The 24,638-nt window shown below is 39.2% G+C and overlaps 2 protein-coding genes across 5 annotated transcripts; both read right to left on the reverse strand.

The window, feature by feature from the left end:
- Positions 1-1,289: 1,289 nt before the first annotated feature.
- Positions 1,290-8,857, reverse strand: LOC130164628 (NLR family CARD domain-containing protein 3-like). Its single transcript, XM_056369483.1, has 10 exons — positions 8,474-8,857; positions 7,987-8,091; positions 7,499-7,603; positions 7,011-7,115; positions 6,834-6,922; positions 4,661-6,449; positions 4,242-4,415; positions 3,681-3,854; positions 3,209-3,255; positions 1,290-2,783 (listed from the first exon to the last, which is right to left on the reverse strand). The coding sequence occupies exons 1-10, from the start codon at positions 8,587-8,589 to the stop codon at positions 2,251-2,253; spliced, it is 3,237 nt and encodes a 1,078-aa protein (XP_056225458.1). The 5' UTR covers positions 8,590-8,857; the 3' UTR covers positions 1,290-2,250.
- A 1,185-nt stretch (positions 8,858-10,042) lies between these two features.
- On the reverse strand, positions 10,043-24,236 carry LOC130164177 (NACHT, LRR and PYD domains-containing protein 3-like). 4 transcript variants are annotated; one of them, XM_056368713.1, is made up of 10 exons: positions 24,151-24,236; positions 20,461-20,581; positions 20,149-20,253; positions 19,814-19,918; positions 19,159-19,247; positions 16,984-18,772; positions 16,565-16,738; positions 16,000-16,173; positions 15,090-15,136; positions 10,043-14,665 (listed from the first exon to the last, which is right to left on the reverse strand). In XM_056368713.1, exons 2-10 carry the CDS (start codon positions 20,574-20,576, stop codon positions 14,133-14,135), a joined length of 3,132 nt encoding a protein of 1,043 aa, XP_056224688.1. In that variant the 5' UTR covers positions 20,577-20,581; positions 24,151-24,236; the 3' UTR covers positions 10,043-14,132. The 4 variants fall into 4 exon arrangements, with proteins under 4 accessions (XP_056224688.1, XP_056224687.1, XP_056224686.1 ...); XM_056368712.1 differs by lacking the exon at positions 24,151-24,236 and adding an exon at positions 22,727-23,118; XM_056368711.1 differs by lacking the exon at positions 24,151-24,236 and adding an exon at positions 21,580-22,685.
- Between the last annotated feature and the right edge of the window lie 402 nt (positions 24,237-24,638).

Raw genomic sequence — 24,638 nt, forward strand, 5'->3', positions numbered from 1 at the left:
AAGTGTTTACTAATCCTTTGCAGATCAGTTATAAGCCATTAGTGAGAACTTTTGGGTTGCCAGGTTGTGGGGGTAAAGTTTGTTCTTATTAACATTAGGTTAGAACTGATCTATATAAGTGATTTATTAACCAGTAATAAATACATAAATCCCAGCTAATTACTGATTTTATTAGAAACCTCAGGATCTGATTATTAACACTGACTGTATTTATATTTGTAGGCAGAGATGCTGACAGCTGTGAACTGGAGAACTAAAGAGAAAGCATCTATAGTCAAGTGAATTAGGGAGATGGCATTAGAAAAAATAAATATACATTGCAGAAAAATGGAGATACACTTGATAAAATATGGGAGCTAAAAGGAAAGACTGGAGTTACATAGGCAGAAACTGATAACTGTGATTCCTGAGATGTATTATGTGATTTTTTGTGATTTGAGCTGCTTAAGAATGATAGTTTTCTGTTTGTTTCTTTGTTAGTCTTTCTATCTTCTTTTTATCTTTTGTTTCTGTGTTAGTCAGACTACTTGCTGCAGATGGGTCGGCACTTTGTATTTTATTTCTATGTTATTTATATTTAAAATTGGAAAAACTCAATAACCCAAGAGCTCCTGTCATATCTTAACTGTATTTTGTACGTCACGTTTATCACAGCTCATATCTATTGTATCTTCTTCTCTTCTTTTTGTGCTTCTGGATGAAGTGGCCCCACCCTCCCTCAGTGCGTTGGAGTGGGGTAGGGTGCAGGACGGGTGACAGCTGGGACTCGCAGCAGCCAGACTGCCCCGCCCGTTACTGTCAGCCAAAGCAGTGAACCATTCATCCAGATATGACGAGGTGGACAAGCCGTTCTGTTGTAGTGGACATGAACCAGTACAGATGATGTACGACAAAGGCCAGGACACGAGGTGACTAAAACAACACAAACATTCAAACAAGTCAAAAAGTCCTTCTAAGAATGTCAGAGAAAAGATTACTAAATAAATGTTCAGTTCACCTAAAACAAAACCTGGATGGACAGTGTAATACACCAGAACCAAACATCCCCCACCCACAAAAAAAACAAAAAAAATCCACTTTTTAACCAATTTTACAACCTTTATTTTCAAAGCATTCACTGCAGTCATTTTACAACGCTTGTAACACCCAAGAAACACAAGTTGGTTTTGTTTTTTTTTAGTTAAACCCAGTCTGAAGCTTGAAACTTGAAAGCCAGGAGACTTTTTTTTTTTTAAGTATATTTTTTTGGGCTTTTGTGCCTTTATTGGACAGGATAGTGGAGAGAGACAGGAAATGGGGAGGCAGAGAGAGGGGGAATGACATGCAGTAAAGGCCGTCCGATGCGGGACTCGAACCGGGGCCAACTGCAGCGAGGACTGTAGCCTCTACACATGGGGCGCCTGCTTAGACCACTACGCCACACGACGCCCCCGCCAGGAGACTTTTAGCTTAGCATAGAGCACAGCTAGCCTAGCTCCATCTCACAGTAACAAAATCTGATGAAGCACAACTCTAAAACTCACAAATTAATACGTTGTGTCTGGTTTGTTTAATCCCTACTAAGACTAAATGACACGTTGCGATGTGCCCAGGGGTTATGTGCTGGACTATGTCTTGACCACCATTTGCAGTGCGAACCAGCAGAGAAAAAGTATTCCTTTTGGTCAAGGTTTCGCAACAAGATCCCACTATATAAAATGAAACACCACAGAGGCCTCAACACTATGATAGTGACTCAGTTAAGTAAAGTTATTTGGTAATTAACTAAAGTATTGGACAAATAGACCCAATGATGGTCTTAAAGGGAAGTTAAGGGATCACCAAAGTTTTTACAATTCATTCTGAGGGCGACATGAATGTACCTAATTTCAGAATAAGCTACCAAACAGCTTTTGAGAAATTTTCCTCAAAACCTCAACTTCATGATGGCACTAGGGTAAAATACAAAGGATGACCAAAGTCAGTACCAGATTTCATGGCAATTCATCTTATGGTTGTTGAGCTATTTCAGTCTGAGTGGTGGACTGACTGACAAAACGATATAGTACATATTCCTCTTTCACTTCACGCAAACCCGCCCTGATACTGAGGATAGGAGCAATTAATCCTGTGTGGTTTCTAAAATGTCAAGTCTAGATTGCTAAAATTATTGGTAGTAACAAGTAAGTAGCCCCTTGCTCGTATAGGACATGTCACGACCTTATGCAAATCTAGGCGTAAGGTCACTCATGTGTTGCGGTTAAAGTTTGTTTATGGTAGCTGACAAAGTAATGCAGAGGAATGAGTGCGAAGTTCAACAGCAGGATAGAGGGGTGCATCAAATGTTGTTTTGAAGGTATGGAGGCGAATCCGACTGTCGGAGGAAACTCTGTAGAAGGACAGAGTGCCAGCCGGCCAATCCAGATACACCCCCACCCGACTAGAGCGTGAGGAAAGGGAAGATACACTGATACGCTTGTTGCCGTGCAGAACAAAACAACCAGCATTACAGCAATTAAGACTCCAAGACTTGTCATTGCGTCCCAGCTTGCAATCATTCACATCCCCTTTCCTCTCAGTGCTTCTGTATGTCACCCCAATGTTGAAGGGCTTCAACATATCGAACTCCCAGTAGCAGCGCTCATTTAAACCCTTCTCACACAGCACTTGTGGCCACTGATCAAACCTCTCTGGATGATCTGGATACGACTGCTCCTCTTCCGTCCAGGTCACCTTCCTGTTCCCGTCAGAGAGATGGAGGTTCTTGTGGGCTGTGTTGGGATCCAAAGTGAGCTCACAGGCATCTGGAGGTAAGGAAACAAATCATTTCAGCAGCATAGACTTTAACAATATAGCTTGTGGTCACTACTGGCAGCACTAAGCACAATGCTGCTGCACAGCACTCCAGTCAGCAGGTGACAAAGAAATGTGTCGGATAAAGTTGTGTTTGTTGTTCAGAGTGCCTTCCCTCAAAGAAGAATAGTCAATATTCTTCCAATAAAAAATGTGCGGGTGCCTCAGTGACAGAAATGTTTGATTTCACAATGAAAGCCATCCACAACCCAAACGGTAAGTATAACTGTCCTGTCGTAGTTAGTTATAGCTAGTTGTATTAGTTAGTTTTTTATTAGTCCATTACAGGGTAAAGTTTGTCGAAATATAAGAAATCTAGAACTGCTGTTCTCTGAAAACCTGCATAGACCTCCGGCTGCATGCTTTGCTTACTTACATTTCTTGAATCCTGGTATCATCCGGTGTTTTCCACCATGTTCAACACTGCGGAGAAAAACGAAGGTTAAAATCTTCTGACAAAGAACAACCATGTAACCAACACTGTTGCTCTCAAAACCTTTGCTAGCAGAGTATCAGATCTGTCCACGGTAAATCTATAGTATATGCATCTATTGTTACTGTCAGCCAACCTGTGGTGCTATTGTACATGACTACATTTTACTATTGAACTGTTGTGACTTGGTGTCTTTTCCCCAATGGACACTAGGGGCAACAATGAGCCCATTCCATAATTGAATACCAACTTGGACATTTGGCACAAAGGTAAGATTTCTGGTGTATCAGAAGTGTTTTGAAATGGTTTGATTTGGTTTAAAAAGAGAAAATACTTACAGGATGAATAATAACTGGTTGGTTTGACAAATATATGTCTGGTTAACAGTTTAAAACATGGCTGAGATTATAATTACTTGAGTATGCTGAGCTTGTATTGTGGATCATCCTTCAGCTCAAGGAGAAGCTTCACTCCAGAGTCTCCTGGATGGTTGTAGCTGAGATCCAGTTCCCTCAGATGGGAGGGGTTGAATTTCAAAGCTGAGGCCAGAAAACCACAGGCTGTCTCAGTGACCATGCAACCTGACAACCTGAGAAAACACAGTGTTTGGTTAATCAGCAATCAGCAGATGTATTTATCTAAAGCAGTGTCACCAACAGTAAGTTTCTTGCAACCCTGAATGAATATAAAGAAGGTTGATCTTTATTGATTTCAGACAGAGAACCTAAATATTATTAAAAGAAAGGGCAAGTTGAAGTTAAAGAATTAACTGAATGGGTCAACCATGGTGAAGATAAATTATGACCATCAGAAAGAAATTATGAAAGTTGGCAGAAAGATGGATTCCAACAGACAAGAATCAAGCATTGTTGCAAAAGGAACAAGACATTTTGATACGACTTTAAACAGTGAGAATAGCAGGTTGAAGTTTGATACACCCATTTTCATTATGGCATATTACTTGTTATATACATACCTCAGTATCTCTAGTTTGCAGCATTGACTCAACAGTCCATCACAGAGCAGTTTCACTCCTTCATCTTTCAGGTCATTGTTGCTCAGGTCCAGCTCTCGTAGAGGTGTGTTGGGGAACTTGAGATCAAACGCCAGGTGTTCAACCCACTCTGTGGTCACTTTGCAGTCTGCTAGTCTAGGGGTGGATAATAAGGTTATATGATAAAGAAAGAGGTACAACTGTTTAATGATGTACATAAAATATGTATCAAGGATAAAAGACCATTTAGGGAAAGGTAGGAACTGTCCCCAATGGGAACTCGCAGGCTGCCCTGACAGTCTCACTGGTGGAACATAGAAATTGTTTACAGCCTGAGAAGAACATCAACATACACTTCTCACAAGTTAAAGAAATACTAAAACTAAATTATGTCAACTTACATTGCCTTTCTGCTGCTCTTCACTGCTGGTATCAGCCTCCTTCTACCCTCATCTGATGTGTTGTAACTCTTCAAGTCCAAAACATCCAGATCATTCTTCGATACCTGCAGCATGTAGGCCAGTGCAGAGCAGTGCATAGGAGTCAGCTTAGTTTTTGAACGATCTTCCAACATCAGATATTCCTGAATCTCATCTTTGACTTTCTGGTCTCTCATCTCAACCATGGTCTGGAAAAGGCTGATGCAACGGTCTGGAGAGAGGGTCTTTCTTCGGATGGATTTGAGGTAAGTCAAGATTTTCTTTTCGGTATCTTGGCTTGGGTCCGGTGACGTCAGCAGACCCTGAAGGACTCTCCGGTTTGTTTCAACCACAAGGCCAAGGAGGAATCGCAAGAAGTAAGCCAGGTGGCAATTATTTTTCTCTAATACTTTTTCAACTGTCATCTTTAGAAGATCAAGTAAAGTATGTTCTTTGTCTTTCACATCAAGGAAGTTGCTGAGCTCTGTTGTATTCTTGTTTGTGAAACAGTCATAGACATAGAGAGCTGCAAAGAACTCCTGTATGGTCAGATGAACAAAAGAGAAAACCTTTCTCTGAGAAAAGAGTTCTTCTTCCCTAAGAACTGTGGTGCAAAATCCAGAGTGGATAGATGCTTCGTTAATATCGATGCCACAGTATTCCAGGTCTTCCTCATAGAAGATGAGGTTGTTCTTCTGCAGATGAACAAATGCCAGTTTGCCGAGTTTCAGGAGAAATTCTCTGTGTGTCTTCAGAAGATTCTCTTCTTTTTTCTTAATCTTCTTCTGGTCATATTTTCTGCTTCTACGTTTTGTCTGAACAAAAAGGAAATGTGCCATCATCTCTGTCAGAGTTTGAGGAGTTTCAGCTTTGCCATCTCCACTGAAAAAATCCTGGAATAACACAGAAGAAATCCAGCAGAAGATTGGGATCTGGCACATGATGTCGAGACTCACTGAAGACTGGATATGTGAAATGATTCTTTTAGCAAGAGTCAAGTCATCACTAAATCTCCTCCTGAAGTATTCCTCTTTTTGTGACTCATTGAACCCTGCTATCTCTGTCACCATGTCGACATACTTTGCAGGGATCTGATTGGCTGCTGCTGGACGGGAAGTTATCCAGAGTTTTGCATTAGGAAGAAGGTTACCCTGGATCAGGTTTGATAGGAGGTTATTAAGAGACGTAACTTCACTGACAGACGTTACAGTCTCATTGTTCTCAAAGTCCAGTTGAAGTCTGCTTTCATCCAGGCCGTCCAGGATCACTAAAACCTTGGTTTCAACATAATCAGTTGAACCGTTCAAACTGTGGAGAGCAGGGTGGAATTCATTCAGCAGCTTGTCCAAGCTTTTTGTATCTGTGCTCAAATTCATCTCTTTGAAAGCCAGACAGAAAATAAAATCAATATCCTGGTTTCCTTCCTCCTCGGCCCAGTCAAGAATCAATTTCTGCACAGAAAATGATTTTCCAATGCCTGCAATGCCCTTCGTCAGGACTGTTCTGTGGAGTTTCTCTTGGCCAGGCAAAGGTTTGAAGATGTTGCTGAGGCTGACTGTACCTTCAGGAGATGCTTCTGTTTTTTTACGTTCGAGGTGTCTGAACTCATGCTCTTGATGTGGCTCCTCACTCTCCCCAGTGGTGATGTAGAGTTCTGTGTAGATTTTGTTCAGCGAACTCTGTTGGTCACTATTACCTTCAGGTATCGAAGTGCATTTCTTTTTCATTTCTCTCTTAAGATTCTTCTTTGCTTCCAAAAGACGTGTGTCCCCTGTAACAAGAAAATGCATGATTGCAAATTCCAATAATACCTGTGTGATTAATACCAAATAATTTTAGCTTAGTCATGCAAAACCACAAGCAAACACAAAATCTTGACTTTGAGGGGTTTTTTTCAAGGTGGAAGGTAATTTGGCACCTGACACCTCCACCAAGCTATTGGTTTATCTGGTTGTTTGCCTGCTCTAAATGATAAATACATCATATTTGTACAAAAGAAAATGGAATTCCTTTTAATGCCAAGAGAAACTAGCACAAAACCAAATAGAAACTACAACACTAATGATGAAGTGTCAGTCTATCTCGTTACTAGACTTCGTTGTGGCAGCAGTAATAGTAATAGTACAAATTTTCTTCAGTAAGTATTTAAACCTACCAGTGTCATCCCCCTGGTGTTCAGGATCTTGTTTGGGTTTCTTCGGGCAGGGTTCGGCTGCTGGTGAATCAGACTGGTCCCAGTCAGAGCTGAAACACAACAACAAAAGGCACATTATTAGCTAATGTAGCCAGTTGAAACACTTTTGCTCTTTCAGAGCACAAAGTGTGGAGTTACCGTTTGGACTTCTTAACACCAAAGGTAGTTGGCCTGTACATGGATCCATCACTCTTCATGGAGACACCGCTGGGACTCGTGGACCCATCTGCACTCATCTGTGAACTAAGAGGAGAGATTGTTTTATTGAAATGTATTGAAATTGGCAATGCTCCAAAATTTACCGAATGGAACTGAGAACTGTGATATGAACTGAACCGTCAATTTTGTGACCCGTTAAATGTATAGGGAGTTCATAATGAGAGACATTCGGATCCTTGTGGTTTCCATGTCAGATTAACTAGGAGTTGTTGGCATGGATTGATAGCGTGTCTCTTCTTGTCCAGTGCTGGCAGGTTGGTTCATGGATTAACATGGTTCAAAAAGATAGAACTGTGGATTCAGTTTAACTGTGAAATTTTGACTTGTTTATTTGACTGTATGAGTAACCTTTGTCCAGCTCTGTCAAGACCAATACTTCAATTACAGAGCACAAAGTGTGGAGTTACCGTTTGGACTTCTTAACACCAAAGGTAGTTGGCCTGTACATGGATCCATCACTCTTCATGGAGACACCGCTGGGACTCGTGGACCCATCTGCACTCATCTGTGAACTAAGAGGAGAGATTGTTTTATTGAAATGTATTGAAATTGGCAATGCTCCAAAATTTACCGAATGGAACTGAGAACTGTGATATGAACTGAACCGTCAATTTTGTGACCCGTTAAATGTATAGGGAGTTCATAATGAGAGACATTCGGATCCTTGTGGTTTCCATGTCAGATTAACTAGGAGTTGTTGGCATGGATTGATAGCGTGTCTCTTCTTGTCCAGTGCTGGCAGGTTGGTTCATGGATTAACATGGTTCAAAAAGATAGAAGTGTGGATTCAGTTTAACTGTGAAATTTTGACTTGTTTATTTGACTGTATGAGTAACCTTTGTCCAGCTCTGTCAAGACCAATACTTCAATTACAGAGCACAAAGTGTGGAGTTACCGTTTGGACTTCTTAACACCAAAGGTAGTTGGCCTGTACATGGATCCATCACTCTTCATGGAGACACCGCTGGGACTCGTGGACCCATCTGCACTCATCTCTGAACTAAGAAGAGAGATTGTTTTATTTACTCATCATTTCTTCAGTGGTCATTTACTCCACAGATATACAACATGAATTAATGATACACAACAAACAAGGGGATCAAGAAGAACAACAGGTGAAAGTCTGAGAACAGTGAGCATGCACTCTATCTGAAAGAGGGAGAAGACTTTGACACAAGAACAGGTTTAAATTTAATCCATGGTACATACTGCAAAAAAGTTAAGGATGTTTCTAAATTGCCTAAATATAAACTTTTTTGTCATATACAAAAAAAAGACTTTACAGCTTCTTGCAGTGTGCAGAGTTCTTTACTGGGTGTTTTTTTGTTTGTGCTGTTTGTTGAAGACGTCACAACCTGCTCATTTCTGATGGGCTAAATTACCTGACTGACGGCTCGATACAGGAACTGATCTTCTGATCAGATGACTTGTCAGATGTCACAGGGGAGGAGCTGTGGGGCCCTGCGAGGGCAGGACGCTTCTTCTTCCGCTCAGCCATTTCACCTACAAAGCAGTGGGAGTCTAAAAAGATTTAAAGAGGTTTGTAAAGGACAGATTTTTGCATAAAGGTAGTTGTTTTTTACTCTCACTCTCAGTCCTCAATCTAGCGATGGCTGGAGAGTAACTGTGCGGAGGTTAGGGTGGGGAAATATAAATTGTAAAACTGAACTTAATAAATAATCAAAAAACTCTTTAATCTTTATCAGGTGTAACGTAATGTCTGAACTGCTCAGTTCAATCAAATTTGGTATAAAATACACAGTATAATCTAGATACTAATAAGAATGATAAACATAATAGTACTCATAATTATACACAGAATAATAATCAATGATCAACATTAATAATAGGGGATAGCAATTGGCCCACACAAAAGGTTTTGAGAACCACCAAACCAGAATTGTCACCAAACATAATTGACTTAGTCATCATTTACATTTATAAATATGTCTCAAATTTTAGCGATAATAAAATCAAAATGCACCGCGGCGCAAATGCGTTTTAATGTCTAAACATATTTGCCCTTGAGAATTTACAAGGCCGGGTGTAGGCCCCAGCCACAACAGACCACAATACAACTAATAATTAACACCATAAACCACCAAATAAAACATTCACTGGAAAAATTAAATTATCATGGTTGTTTTTTGTTTGTTTGTTGTTGTAATGGTAGAATTTTTTTAAGTTGCTGCGCACTTCAGTTCTCAAGAGACAAAATGTCGTCTCTGTACTTACACATGTTGAAAACCGTGACATGAACTAACAACACACACAACGACAGACACACACAGAGCAATCAGCTTATCCAACATCACAAGGTAACACACAGGATAATAAACAGCTACTTACTTTTACATCCAAAATGTTTCACTTGTTGCTTTTTGAATCAAAAAGTATCTCCGACATGTAGAGTCACTGAACGCACTGACAAGATAAGGCCACGTTGTTGGTTTACTTTTGGTTTTCTAGTCTTTATACAACATAAAAAGTAAATGATTTACACAAGTGTTATAATGTTAATCACAGTCATAGTGAAAGCCATCAGATTAGATCTGAGTTTACAATCTGTTGCTTAAGATTTAAACAAAATTTAACAGAAACTCAGTGTTACCAACTGAGGGTGTGTTAAGTACACATTTATGAAATGTACTTTTGGTTGCATTATGGGAACTGTAGGATCCAGGATTAATTTTCAACAGTTTTAAAAGACTCTTAGACCTGAAGTAAAACTAAAACTATCTACATGGTGAGATATTAATAGTGAAGGCACAAACTTTATGTGATAATCACATCTTTAAGATTATTTGAGTGATGAGAAATTTTAAATCCTATACATCCAGCTTTAAATTGTCATAGAAACCAATAGGTTGGTTCATGCTTTTTTACCAGAACTTAAATCTTAAAATGTCACTTATATCAGCAGCATACAATAAATCACCACGCCGTTCAGATGTTTTTTATTTGTTGATGTTTTAATATTTTTAGATATAAAAAAGCTTATACACAAACATCTTTCACCCACTCCAGTAAGAATTAGCCTCAAAGAAACCAGACAAACTTTGGAGCTCAATGATTCTCTCTGGATGAATGTTCAGGGGAATAAAAGTGATTTAAAGTGAGGTACCTCCATCATTCCTGTAGCAAAACAGTTTCAGAATGGACAACCACTACAAACAGATTTCAAAACATAATACAGTTATAAAGCATTTTTCCACTTGACAGACTGAGCTTTCCCACCACATTTGGCATTCAACTGCTTTACAGATAATTTCCAATCAAACAGAACGAGTCACCTCACCGCAAAAACGGTTTTATTCCACTCCTGAGAGAGAACCTCAAACAGTCAGATCATAACTCATATAGAGCTTTTAAGATGATTCTTGAACCTGCATGATTTATTTCTCCCCTAAAATTCATTCTCAAAATCAATTTAATGGCATATGTGGAAATTTAATTAAAGTCCAGTCCAGTGGATTCTTGAAAGGACATTAATTGTTTGTTTGTGAAATGTTTAAACCGCTTCTATATTAAATTTGGGCTGGCTTTGTGAGGCTAATGTGAAACCTTTTACTGCAGCTTTCAGAAAACACCTTAGCTGCGTCCCAATTCAGCGGCTGCATCCTTCGGAGGAAGCATTCACCGACTGCGTCACAGCGGCGCGACAAGGCTGCTTCGTGGCCCAACATATCCCAAGATTAATTCCGCATCGCTAATGAAAATAATATGGCAGCAAACAACACCGACAGACAGCCTGGTGATTACACTTTTAAATTTTAAGTTTTTGGGGGAAATAAAGTTAAATGTTGTCATGGTTGCTAGGTGACAGGAGCCGGCTTTGCAACGCAACGGTAATGGAGGGCACACCTGGTGACGCAAAGGAAAAATCCTCTGTGGGCCACACCGTCTCATTTCGGTTCAGACTTCGAGACAAAGGCTGCATCCTCCGAAGGATGTGACCTCTGAACTGGGACACAGCTCCTCATTTTCTTCAACAGATTAAAATACTTAAAATACTGATTACATCACACACTTTAACAAGCTGTAATATGCTAACATAAAGGGGGTAAAAATACATAAAGATACAACAACCACAAACATTAATTCTATCTATGGCGTAAAAACTGCCAAAAACGAATATAAATGCAATTGCTAGTAATTCACAATAAGCATTAGCGCAGTGTACTACAAATATCAAGACTTTTACACACACACACAGCATATTACACATTTACACTTTGCTGCTAATGTGGTTCAGGTGACATGTATTGTAATGTATGACGGCAAGATAAAGCAGTGCAAATATTAAAAAAATTATGGCGTACACTTAAAAATACACCCACAAAAAAGCTAATATAAGTGGATGCTGTACTTTTAATATTTTCATAATTTTATCTTGCCGTCAAACAGCACTTTACTATGGAGCTACAGTTTGTGAACCGTTGAACTACCGTATTAATGCGCACAAGCGCGCCTGAGCTGAGGGCGATCACTGACACTGTACGTCACTGTAGGAATGCAGTAATTCAACGGTTGGAAAAAAAGTAGTTCTAAAGTAAAGAGCTGTTTGATGGTAATATACAGCGGTGAAAATATTCAAAATAAAGTCTGCACTTACACTGATATCAGCTTTTTTTTCTGTGGGTATGTTTTCAAGTGGCTAAAGTAAGTTTTTTTTGTTGTCCCTGTCCGCAGCAGCACATCACTCAGCTTCTCTGCCACAGCTCCCGGTTAGCTGCTCCTCTAAACTGGCATCACGACGATCCGAATCTACTACAGGTAATACACTGACTATAGAGCTAACTACCTCTATCAATCCCAAGTCAAATAACGCTAACTGTCACTTTAATATGTCGCTCAGTCCACCACTGTGGTTCAGACTGAAATAACTCAAATACTATTGAAATGATTGCCAGGAAATTGAGTTCAAACGGCTGCCGTCTCCACAGTACTACTGAATTTGGTGATCCTCTGAGCGCCACCATGAGATTGACAGTTTGGTATTTAGCTAAACGTCTCAACTATAGGGAGGATTGTCATTACATTTCCCTCAGCAGTACTCTGTGTATAGTGCTAATTAGCAAATATTGGCATACTAAGACTCAGTAAACATAATACCTACTAAATATCATTTAAGCACTGTCGTGAGCATGCTAGCATTCTGATGTTAGCATTTAGCACAAATACTCTAGCTCTATAATGTACATTTGTTTTCTACTCTACATACAAGACATTTATTCATGTGGATATATGTGAGTTCTTTACTGTAAGTTGATAGTGTGGAGAATTTGAAACAATAGATGAAAAAAGAGCAGCTGTACTGCTTTGTGCGATAAGCATAGGTGTAGTGCTGCCAGAGCGCTCCAGAACAACGCTCCACAACTTTGTTTCTCCCAGCTATGAAATAAAATATCAGCAGTTTATAAAAGTGCTTGAATATGCGATCCAAAATGGTCAAAAATGTTATAATGACATTTAAGGTGCAGTGATTGATTTCCAAATGTCAATCATGCTTTGAGTAACACGCAGGAAAATATTCCACCTTAAAAGTGTCCAGTAGCTGCCGTAACCTCTGAGCTGCACAGTGAATTAAATGGTTAATTAATAAAGATGGAAAGACAGAAAACATCCTTTCAAACATCATTCATAGGCAAAAATTGTGTGTGTGTGTGTGTGTGTGTGTGTGTGTGTGTAAAGCTATAAATTCATGAGGTTATTACAAAGATCAGCTCTACGTGTGATTAAGAGAGAGCAGAGGAGCGTAATCAATTGTTGACTGGCTTGAACAGTCGATAACATGAAACATAGCTCTTCGTTTTCCCACTGAGAAGACCCAGTCAGAGCTATGTGGTGTGCTCCTGTTTGTTAGATACATACTATACTTTAGCAAAAACTAAGTTCTGTGTGGCAGATGTTTAAACATTATTAAAAGAAGAACTGCCACTGACTTAACTGAAAGAATAAAAAAAAACACTTGTTACCCATTTACATCAGTATAGTTAGAAAAAACATGACATGATGATCAAAACAGTGAAACTGGTAAAACTTGTAAAACCTGTATAATGATAGTTGCAAATACATGCACATATGTTTAAAGGTTTAAGTCTACAACTTAAATCTCACACAGCAAATCAGATATCAGGAGTTTCTTGCAGTGCAAATACATCTATGAGTTTAGACTTTTTATGGGAAATAATGGCATCTGGAGTTGCCAGGCCACATGTTTGACTTCCAGAACTGACACTGTATATAAATGATATAATACCCTCCATTTTCCTTGTTATACAAATTGAGTATATGACTGATAGGGCAAGACAAATTTGTGTATAGCACATTATCATACACAGAGGCTATTCAATAAGGTACACGGAAATAAAAGAAGGATAAAAAATAAAGTAAAAAGTATAATAAGAAAACGGTATGAAAACAGATCATAAAATAGGTAGTATCTCATTAAAGCACAAGATTCGATGAAGGCAGTGGAGTATTGAAGCCATTTACAGTTTAGTCTGATTTGATCTCCATTGGGAGCTGGTTCCAGCTGTAGGCAGCATTCTGGCTGAAAGCCATTTCACCCTGTTTAGATCTTACAGACATGTAAGGTTTCGATTGAACAGGTAAGAAATATATTTACATTTATATTTATAGCCCAGACCTAAGTCTTGGTTCAACAAAAAGTGTCCGACACTAGCTATGTTTTTGAGACGCCAAAATGCAAATTTAGTTATAGCTTTGATGTGGTCAGTGAAACTAAAATCTCCATCCTTGATTTTTAACATAGGTTTTAATGCTCTAGACTCCAGGTAAGCACTAAGTTGCAACCTTCTGTCTTTGCTCCCAAATAGTACTATCTCAGTCTTTATACTTGTCTTTTCATACTAAAAGATAGGAGCAGTTAACCCTGCGTGGTTTCTAAAATGTGAAGTCTAGATTGCTTAAAATATTGGGAATAACAAGTAAGTAGTCCCTTGCTTGTATAGGACATTTCACGACCTTATGCAAATCTACGCATAAGATCAGTCATGTGGTGCGGTGAAAGTTTCTTTATGTTAGCTTACAAAGTAATGCAGAGGAATGAGTGCGGAGTTCAACAGCAGGATAGAGGGGCTCATCAAATGTTGTTTTGAAGGTATGGAGGCGAATCCGACTGTCGGAGGAAACTCTGTAAAAGGACAGAGTGCCAGCCGGCCAATCCAGATACAGCCCCACCCGACTAGAGCGTGAGGAGAGGGAAGATACAGTGATACGCTCGCTGCCGTGCAGAACAAAACAACCAGCATTATAGCAATTAAGACTCCAAGACTTGTTGTTGCGTCCCAGCTTGCAATCATTCACATCCCCTTTCCTCTCAATGCTTCTGTATGTCACCCCAATGTTGAAGGGCTTCAACACATCGAACTCCCAGTAGCAGCGCTCATTTAAACCCTGCTCAAACAGCACTTGTGGCCACTGATCAAACCTCTCTGGATGATCTGGATACGACTGCTCCTCTTCCACCCAGGTCACCTTTCTGTTCCTGTCAGAGATACGGAGGTTCTTGTGGGCTGTGTTGGGATCCAAAGTGAGCTCACAAGCATCTGGAGGTAAGGAAACAAATCATTTCAGCAGCATAGACTTTAACAATATAGCTTGTGGTCACTCTGGCAGCACTAAGCACAATGCTGCTGCACAGCACTCCAGTCAGCAGGTGACAAAGAAATGTGTCGGATAAAGTTGTGTTTGTTGTTCAGAGTGCTTTCCCTCAAAGAAGAATAGTCAATATTCTTCCAATAAAAAATGTGCGGATGCCTCAGTGACAGAAATGTTTGATTTCACAATGAAAGCCATCCACAACCCAAACGGTTAGTATAACTGTCCTGTCTTAGTTAGTTATAGCTAGTTGTATTAGTTAGTTTTTTATTAGTCCATTACAGGGTAAAGTTTGTTGAAATATAAGAAATCTAGAACTGCTGTTCTCTGAAAACCTGCATATACCTCCGGCTGCATGCTTTGCTTACTTACATTTCTTGAATCCTGGTATCATCCGGCGTTTTCCACCATGTTCAACACTGCAGAGAAAAATGAAGGTTAAAATCTTCTGACAAAGAACAACCAGGTAACCAACACTGTTGCTCTCAAAACCTTTGCTAGCAGAGTATCAGATCTGTCCACGGTAAATCTAGAGTATATGCATCTATTGTTACTGTCAGCCAACCTGTGGTGCTACTGTACATGACTACATTTTACGTAAGTTCAGTTCAATGATAGGGCACCCTTGACTATCTTAACTTGAATCTAAACATTAGAAGTAACTAGAATATATTTACTATATCTCTGTAAGGTGTTTTTATTGTTGCTGTTGTCTTTAAGGTCCTTGCACAGTAGCTCTGGTGTAAAACTGACAGTAAACTCGTTTTAATATAATGGATTGTAGAAGTAATCCTTAAGCACCTTTTTCTCAGTTCAGAAGAAAAGTCAAAACTCTAGTAGACTACAATTAAGTTACTAAAGCCCGTTCAGGACTGTCTCATTCACTGTGTGGGACACAGTCCAGGAAGCTCCCATAGAAAAGCTCAGGGAGCTGTGAAATGATCTTTAACAGAGGTGAGGCAGTTAACCAGACATCCATTTACCAAACCTACCAGTGTATCTTCATCCTTGGTATTTTCCTTTGTAAAACAAGAAATTGAACTGTTGTGACTTGGTGTCTTTTCTCCCAATGGACACTAGGGGCAACAATGAGCCCATTCCATAATTGAATACCAACTTGGACATTTGGCACAAAGGTAAGATTTCTGGTGTATCAGAAGTGTTTTGAAATGCTTTGATTTGGTTTAAAAAGAGAAAAGACTTACAGGATGAAGAATAACTGGTTGGTTTGACAAATATATGTCTGGTTAACAGTTTAAAACATGGCTGAGATTATAATTACTTGAGTATGCTGAGCTTGTATTGTGGATCATCCTTCAGCTCAAGGAGAAGCTTCACTCCAGAGTCTCCTGGATGGTTGTAGCTGAGATCCAGTTCCCTGAGATGGGAGGGGTTGGATTTCAAAGCTGAGGCCAGAAAACCACAGGCTGTCTCAGTGACCATGCAACCTGACAACCTGAGAAAACACAGTCTTTGGTTAATCAGAATGCAGATTCAGGATGTATTTATGAAGAGCAGTGTCACCAACAGTAAGTTTCTTGCAACCCTGAATGAATATAAAGAAGGCTGATCTTTATTCATTTCAGACAGAGAACCTAAATATTATTAAAAGAAAGGGCAAGTTGAAGTTAAAGAATTAACTGAATGGGTCAACCATGGTGAAGATAAATTATGACCATCAGAAAAAAAATTTAAAAGTTGGCAGAAAGATGGATTCCAACAGACAAGAATCAAGCATTGTTGCAAAAGGAACAAGACATTTTGATACAACTTTAAACAGTGAGAATAGCAGGTTGAAGTTTGATACACCCATTTTCATTATGGCATATTACTTGTTATATACATACCTCAGTATCTCCAGTTTGCAGCATTGACTCGACAGTCCATCACAGAGAAGCTTCACTCCTTCGTCTTTCAGGTCATTGTTGCTCAGGTCCAGCTCTCGTAGAGGTGTGTTGGGGAACTTGAGATCTAACGCCAGGTGTTCAACCCACTCTTTGGTCACTTTGCAGTCTGCTAGTCTAAGGGTGGATAATAAGGTTATATGATAAAGAAAAAGGTACAACTGTTTAATGATGTACATAAAATATGTATCAAGGATAAAAGACCATTTAGGGAAAGGTAGGAACTGTCCCCAATGGGAACTCGCAGGCTGCCCTGACAGTCTCACTGGTGGAACATGGAAATTGTTTGCAGCCTGAGAAGAACATCAACATACACTTCTCAAGAGTTAAAGAAATACTAAAACTAAATCATGACAACTTACATTGCCTTTCTGCTGCTCTTCACTGCTGGTATCAGCCTCCTTCTGCCCTCATCTGATGTGTTGTAAGTCTTCAAGTCCAAAATATCCACATCCTTCTTCGATACCTGCAGCATGTAGGCCAGTGCAGAGCAGTGCATAGGAGTCAGCTCAGTTTTTGAACGATCTTTCAACATCAGATATTCCTGAATCTCATCTTTGACTTTCTGGTCTCTCATCTCAACCATGGTCTGGAAGAGGCTGATGCAGTTGTCTGGAGAGAGGGTCTTTCTTCGGATGGATTTGAGGTAAGTCAAGATTTTCTTTTCAGTATCTTGGCTTGGGTCCGGTGACGTCAGCAGACCCTGAAGGACTCTCCGGTTTGTTTCAACCACAAGGCCAAAGAGCATTCGTAAGAAGTAGACCAGGTGGCCATTCTTCTTTTCTAACACTTTCTCAACTGTCATCTTTAGAAGATCAAGTAAAGTATGTTCTTTGTCTTTCACATCAAGGAAGTTGCTGAGCTCTGTTGTATTCTTGTTTGTGAAACAGTCATAGACATAGAGAGCTGCAAAGAACTCCTGTATGGTCAGATGAACAAAAGAGAAAACCCTTCTCTGAGAAAAGATTTCTTCTTCCCTAAGAACTGTGGTGCAAAATCCAGAGTGGATAGATGCTTCGTTAATATCGATGCCACAGTTTTCCAGGTCTTCCTCATAGAAGATGAGGTTGTTCTTCTGCAGATGAACAAATGCCAGTTTGCCGAGTTTCAGGAGAAATTCTCTGTGTGTCTTCAGAAGATTCTCTTCTTTTTTCTTAGTCTTCTTCTGGTCATATTTTCTGCTTCTACGTTTTGTCTGAACAAAAAGGAAATGTGCCATCATCTCTGTCAGAGTTTGAGGAGTTTCAGCTTTGCCATCTCCACTGAAAACATCCTGGAATAACACAGAAGAAATCCAGCAGAAGATCGGGATCTGGCACATGATGTCGAGACTCACTGAAGACTGGATATGTGAAATGATTCTTTTAGCAAGAGTCAAGTCATCACTAAATCTCTTCCTGAAGTATTCCTCTTTTTGTGACTCATTGAAACCTCTTATTTCTGTCACCATGTCGACATACTTTGCAGGGATCTGATTGGCTGCTACTTTACGGGAAGTTATCCAGAGTTTTGCATTAGGAAGAAGGGTACCCTGGATCAGGTTTGATAGGAGGTTACTCAGAGATGTAACTTCACTGACAGACGTTACAGTCTTATTGCTCTCAAAGTCCAGTTGAAGTCTGCTTTCATCCAGGCCGTCCAGGATCACTAAAACATTGGTTTTAACATAATCAGTTGAACCGTTCAAACTGTTGAGTGCAGGGTGGAATTCAGTCAGCAGCTTGTCCAAGCTTTTTGTATCTGTGCTCAAATTCATCTCTTTGAAAGCAAGACAGAAAACAAAATCAATATCCTGGTTTTCTTTCTCCTCGGCCCAGTCAAGAATGAATTTCTGCACAGAAAATGATTTTCCAATGCCTGCACTTCCCTTCGTCAGGACTGTTCTGTGGAGTTTCTCTTGGCCAGGCAAAGGTTTGAAGATGTCGCTGAGGCTGACTGTACCTTCAGGAGATGCTTCTGTTTTTTTACGTTCGAGGTGTCCGAACTCATGCTCTGCTTGTGGCCCTTCACTCTCCCCAGTGGTGATGTAGAGTTCTGTGTAGATTTTGTTCAGCAAACTCTGTTGGTCACCATTACCTTCAGATATTGAAGTACATTTCTTTTTAATTGCTTCTTTAAGTTTCTTCTTTGCTTTCAAAAGACGTGTGTCCCCTGTAACAAGAAAATACATGATTGCAAATTCCACCAATAATACCCGTGTGATTAATACCAAATAATTTTAGTTCAGTCATGCAAAACCACAAGCAAACACAAAATCTTGACTTTGAAGTTTTTTTTTTTTAAAGGTGGAAGTTTAATTTGGCACCTGACACCTCCACAAAGTTACAGTGCATAATCAGAGATTCATCAGGCCTTTATTGGTTTATCTGGTTGTTTGCCTGCTATTTCCTTTTACTGGCAAGAGAACCTATCACTGTTTTAAAGACTAATATGTGATGCCCCACTCTGATTATGAAGTATTACTCTATTATTAGCTTTACTTGTGGTATAGTATTGGTAATAGTACAAATATTTCTTCAGTTAGTATTTAAACCTACCAGTGTCATCTCTCTGATATTCAGGATCTTGTCTGGGTTTCTTCAGGCGGGGTTCGGCTGCTGGTGAATCAGACTGGTCCCAGTCAGAGCTGAAACACAACAACAAAAGGCACATTATAAGTTAATACAGCCACTTCACCTGAAACACATTTTCTCTGTGGTAGTTTCCTCGGACACCAATTTGCGATTAATTGTATTTGAGCAGTGTAGGTCTTAAGGTGTGTTCAGACTGAATACTAAATCAATTTTAAATTCAAATGCAATAATACATAGAGGATTAATGCAACACCAGGGGGCACCATCATCAAAATAAAAAATATAAAAAATAAATTTCTCCCTTTTAGTTGAGTTTTTTCTCAAAGCAGATGTGTAATTTAAAGCAGACAAACATGTAATTTAGATTTAGATTTTAAACTGTTGTAAAAAAAAAAACACGACAACTTTAAGACCTGTAGGAAAAGCTGCTAAAATTCAATAAAAAAATTAATGTCTGTGGGTATGAGTTTGTTTTTGTGTGTGTGTCTTAACTGTGAACTGTAAATCTTAATGTAAACTCTTGACTTGTTTATTTGACTGCATGACTCTGTGGCTGGCAGCGTAACCTGTGTCCAGTTCTGTCAAACCATTTCCAGATATTTTAATTACAGAGAATTACCGTTCAGGGTTCTCGTTGCTAAAGTTCATTGGCATGAACATGGATCCATCACTCTTCATGGAAAGAATGCTGGGACTCCTGGACCCATCGGCTCTCATCTGTGAACTAAGAGGAGAGATTGTTTTATTTACTCATCATTTCTTCAGAGCGGGGTCATTTACTCCTCAGGTACACAACATATACAATCACTTTTCATAAAGACAGAACTGTGGATTCAGTTTCACCTAACCGAAATCTTGACTTGTTTATTTGACTGCATGACTCTGTGGCTGGCAGCGTAACCTGTGTCCAGTTCTGTCAAACCACTTCACGATACTTTAATTACAGAGAATTACCGTTCAGGGTTCTCGTTGCCAAAGTTCATTGGCATGAACATGGATCCATCACTCTTCATGGAAAGAATGCTGGGACTCGTGGACCCATCTGCTCTCATCTGTGAACTAAGAGGAGAGATTGTTTTATTTACTCATTTTAATTAAATCCACTGAACACAGAGTGAAAGTTGTATTTCACTGAATTTGCATAAATATAAAGTGTATTTTTGTAATTAAAAAAAAGACTTGATAGCCTCTTGCAGTGTGCAGAGTTCTTTACTGGGTGTTTTCTTGTTTCTGCAGCTTGTTGAAGACGTCACAGCCTGAAATTACCTGATTGGTTGCTCTGTGCCGGGGCTGATCTTCTGATCAGATGACTTGTCAGACTTCACAGGGGAGGAGCTGTGAGGCCCTGTGAGGGCAGGACGCTTCCTCTTCCTCTCAGCCATCTCAGCTACAAAGCAGTGGGAGAAAAAAATAGGTTTGTAGGAGGTTTGTAAAGGACAAAAATCAGCATAATGGCAGTTGTCTTTTTTACTTACACTCTCATTCTTTAAGTTTTATGTGTTTGTTGTCAGCGTTCATGTGTTTGCTAAACAACAGATATTTTTTTTTAATCTAAAAATTGCTGTATTGTCGACAAAGTGACCACACCCTAACTTTAGATAAGATCAAACTTGTTTTCACTCCTGGCAGTATTCTGTGCTACTCTTACTTTCACTACTGAATACCATATAGATTCATATTTTCTCCTATTAACGCACAACTTCAATTGTGTTTATTTTAAACCCTGAAACTTTTTTTTTCAATTTATGTATTTATCACAAATGATATGACCTGATAAATCAAATCTTTTATATTCAAAGACATGAGATTTTATATGATACAACACTCAATATTAGTAAAAAATAACAAGGACAATATAAGTGAATAAAATATAAGTAATAATAATCAAAACAGTCATAATTATACTCAGTTATATATACACAGGGGGCGGGAAAGGGACCTTGATAACGGATGGGACTACGGGCCAAAAAAGGTATGTTGAAAACCACCAAACCGAAATTGCCCCCAAGCATCACCGACCAGTCATTGTAAACTTCAGACGTCTCAAGTTTGAGCCTTAAGACAGCAAAACGCTCCGCGTGGACAAAAACGGAAGTGGGGAATTAAACCACAAGAACCACGGAGAAACTCGATTTACCCTACAAATATATAAACAAACTTTACTGCAGAAACAAATTAACGACGTTGGATTTTTTTGTGGTTTTGTTAATGACGTTTTTTATGTTGCTGCGCAGTTTCATCCTCCAGGAGACAAAGATGTCGTCTGTGTTTACGCTGTGAAAAAGCAGAAGAAGAACTGCAACAACAACACGACGCACACACACAACAGTCAAGTCCGTCCGACATCACACACCGTAACACACGGGATAATTAACCGATACTCACTTTTACTTGCAAAACGTTTCGCTCGTTGTTGCTTTTTGATTCCAACAAATATTTCCTGAAGATTTCACTTGCATACGGTGAAGAGGACATGTAAACAATATCATCGGGAATCCCCCTCGAAATTTTACTTTCGGTTTCCAATTCATTATACAACACAACAATTATATATAAACAATATTTACATGAAACATACCCTACAACTGCTACAAGAAATAAACCAGATTAAATGAGTCTGACTCTGCAATAAATCTAATTAAAAGTTTGTGATGGAGTGAGATTATGTTGTAGTATAATGACATTTAATCCACTTGCTGCCCAGAGTCTGAGAGCTGACGGTGAGTTGCTGTCAGTCTTGGAGGATCTAAATTATCTGCATTTCTGGTTCAGTATTTGAGGATCCCTGAGTTTGACTTAAATAAAAATAAAAACATAATCCATTATAACTGCAGGTCCACCTGTTGTAACAGTGGAGCACGAGCTGTGACCCTGCTGCAATGAGTGGATCTTTAGTGACACCTGGTGGATAAACAAAAGAATAACAGACACATGTCTGTGTAGTCACATTAATCATGTGACCATTAATGAGTTTATCTTCTTTCTTAATCAGTTTTTGTAAATTATATTTTTCTACAGGAGGATTGTGAACATTTTGCAGCCTAGATGATATCAAGTCACTCTATGTGTTTTTTTTTGTTTGTCTTTTCTGCATCTGTAAGCTGTTTAAAAAAAAGTTTTAAATTATATAAACATGAAAATCTCATAACAGTTTACTTATGTAAACAGGTAACAGTGTAAAGCAGCTGTGGACAACAGAGTCAGAATCAGTCGTATATAATTCATAAATCAATTCACATTATCTCTTCAACTACATTAAACTTTATATTTCTTTGCATTTGCTCAAAGAATTTTATTTGCTCTCCCTTTTTTGAGTTTCGCACTAAAATGTAAAGAGCAATCAGAGTCAGGAAACGGTTGAAACACTGCTCGCATTGGTCGTAATCATCAGTACCTCGAGGCCTCGCTATCTCTCGCTTGCTCTCTCACCCGAAATCACCTTCTAATAACCTGTTGCATCAAAATAACAATCTGCAAACCGAGTGTTTCACAAAAGGCTTCAACGCCATTCTCAGGCCCTGATCTCACTTACCTTTAGGTTGCCTTTGAATGCTGCTGTCAGTCAGGCAAAGAGCAGGTACGCAGCAGTTTGACCCGTCCTTATATGTGCGTCGTTCTGTTTTTATCCTAAACTGAACTTCTGACTCACTGAGGTAACCTTATCTGAACGCCACAGCCTGCTGAGCTGTCCAACCACAGACTGTCCAACTACCATCACTGCTTATCTATTCCCACCACTGACACTAATAGCCGCTAATTAGTGACCCCTCTGGATTGATAAACAAATTCAGTCCCTTAAACATGAATATTTACTTCAGTATCCTCACTGGCTGACACATGCCCCGTCTTTACACCCCAGTAAGTATAAGATAAAGAAGTAGACATGTTAAGAGCATGTGAAGTGAGAGAAGAGCTGCGAGTGACATGACGCGGAAGTATCAGAGCGGCCATGATGATAAGAGCTGGTCCAGTTCTCTAAATGATAAGGAAAGGAGCTTCAGTGCTTCCTATCTTGTCTCCTTTAGCAAAGGAAACACTGGAGCTTCCTTTATGCAAGGAAAGGAGAAAATAGGGAACTTTAATCTTATGTCTGAATATACTGTAACCTCTTCTGATCTCCTCTCCTTCACGTCTTTCCTTGACGAGGTCGAGGACAGGTGTTTTAGGAAAGGAGATTATTTTGCCAAACTGTCCCTTCAGGAAGTTGTTTGTTACAGTTGTGTGCTCAACATCAAAAACACTAATCGGCACAAGAGTAGCATCAAAGAAATTAATATCTGTAGAGCTTCACTCTGTATGAAAATATCATCGATGACCCATTTTGGACAGTGTTTAACAGGAAGTCATTTATATCCACGTCAGTGACCTTATTCAACAGCACACGCAGCAACACCTCGCACAAAGGGAAGTTAACTAATACAATATTAAGGTCTGTGGAGACCATAGTATCAAGATGGACTTTAAAAGCTCCAGTTTGTCCCATGTAGGCAGGTTAAATGTTTAAAGCTCTGACTGTGGTTCAGTTTGTTTCTTTGTCTTTTCAAGAAGCAAATCTTGTCGTAGTTTAAAGGCAGCTGTGAGGACTTCCTCTCGTTTCTGTTGTTTGCACTGAAGTTTTAAACAGCATCACAATGTGTTACTGGCTCATCAGAGCGTAAGCATTGTGCAATAACATATAAAGTATCACAACCAAGTGGGTTCATGCACGTTAAGCCCGCCGCTGCAAACTTCATGCATTCTTGTGACTTCTATAAATAGTCTGTTGTCTGTTTATTGCCTGTATATTATAGATATACATTATGTTTAAGTGTCTGTAGCATGATATCTTTGTGCAGCTGTATGTCTGTATCTGTAATATCAACTTGCACAACAATATGGGAAACTCCCTGAAACACCCAGAAGACCTCATACACTCACTTACAACAATAAAAGCCTCTTAAATCGTAAATTACTTACTTTTATGTCAAAAAGCCTTTTCTTTGTTTGAATTCAGAGAATATATTTGTGTGCTCGTCTCTGTGGGATTTCACATGGGTGGGCCGAGTAAAAATGTGGTTCCTAACTGACGTTTCCTGTTTCCTGCTGATGAATGTGGTTTTTAACACAGGCTGGACAGTGATGAAGAGTTTACTTGATTAAGTTTGTTTTGTTTTGTTTTTGTAAACATGACTTTTACTCCACTACATTTAAAAGACAAATATTGTACTTTTGACACCACATTTCTATTAAGTACTTTATTAGTTTGAAGCATTAAGTCAGTGGAATTTATTTTATTTTATTTTGTAAAAGGTGATAGGCCGTACACTGTGTTCATGACAGGAGAACAACCAATCACAGACAACTCCTCCTCCGTCAGTCAAGCTGTGGTTGCTGAACAGCTCATTTTATGGGGGCGGGGCATGTAAAATTAAAAATAAATAAATATGAAAACAACATTGGCTTCA

The sequence above is a fragment of the Seriola aureovittata genome, chromosome 23, assembly GCF_021018895.1.
Source record: "Seriola aureovittata isolate HTS-2021-v1 ecotype China chromosome 23, ASM2101889v1, whole genome shotgun sequence".
In the NCBI taxonomy this organism is placed as follows: domain Eukaryota; kingdom Metazoa; phylum Chordata; class Actinopteri; order Carangiformes; family Carangidae; genus Seriola; species Seriola aureovittata.

What these genes read in the sequence shown, in the direction of transcription:
- LOC130164628 (XM_056369483.1), bottom strand. Translation starts at nt 8,589, where the DNA reads ATGGCTGAGCGGAAGAAGAAGCGTCCTGCCCTCGCAGGGCCCCACAGC. An exon ending in GGTGTTAAGAAGTCCAAACG is followed by an intron (nt 7,116 to 7,498) that starts GTAACTCCACAC and finishes CTCTCCTCTTAG; the next exon opens with TTCACAGATGAGTGCAGATG. An exon ending in GATACCAGGATTCAAGAAAT is followed by an intron (nt 2,784 to 3,208) that starts GTAAGTAAGCAA and finishes CCTTACCTCCAG; the next exon opens with ATGCCTGTGAGCTCACTTTG.
- LOC130164177 (XM_056368713.1), bottom strand. Translation starts at nt 20,576, where the DNA reads ATGGCTGAGAGGAAGAGGAAGCGTCCTGCCCTCACAGGGCCTCACAGC. An exon ending in GGCACAGAGCAACCAATCAG is followed by an intron (nt 20,254 to 20,460) that starts GTAATTTCAGGC and finishes CTCTCCTCTTAG; the next exon opens with TTCACAGATGAGAGCAGATG. An exon ending in GATACCAGGATTCAAGAAAT is followed by an intron (nt 14,666 to 15,089) that starts GTAAGTAAGCAA and finishes CCTTACCTCCAG; the next exon opens with ATGCTTGTGAGCTCACTTTG.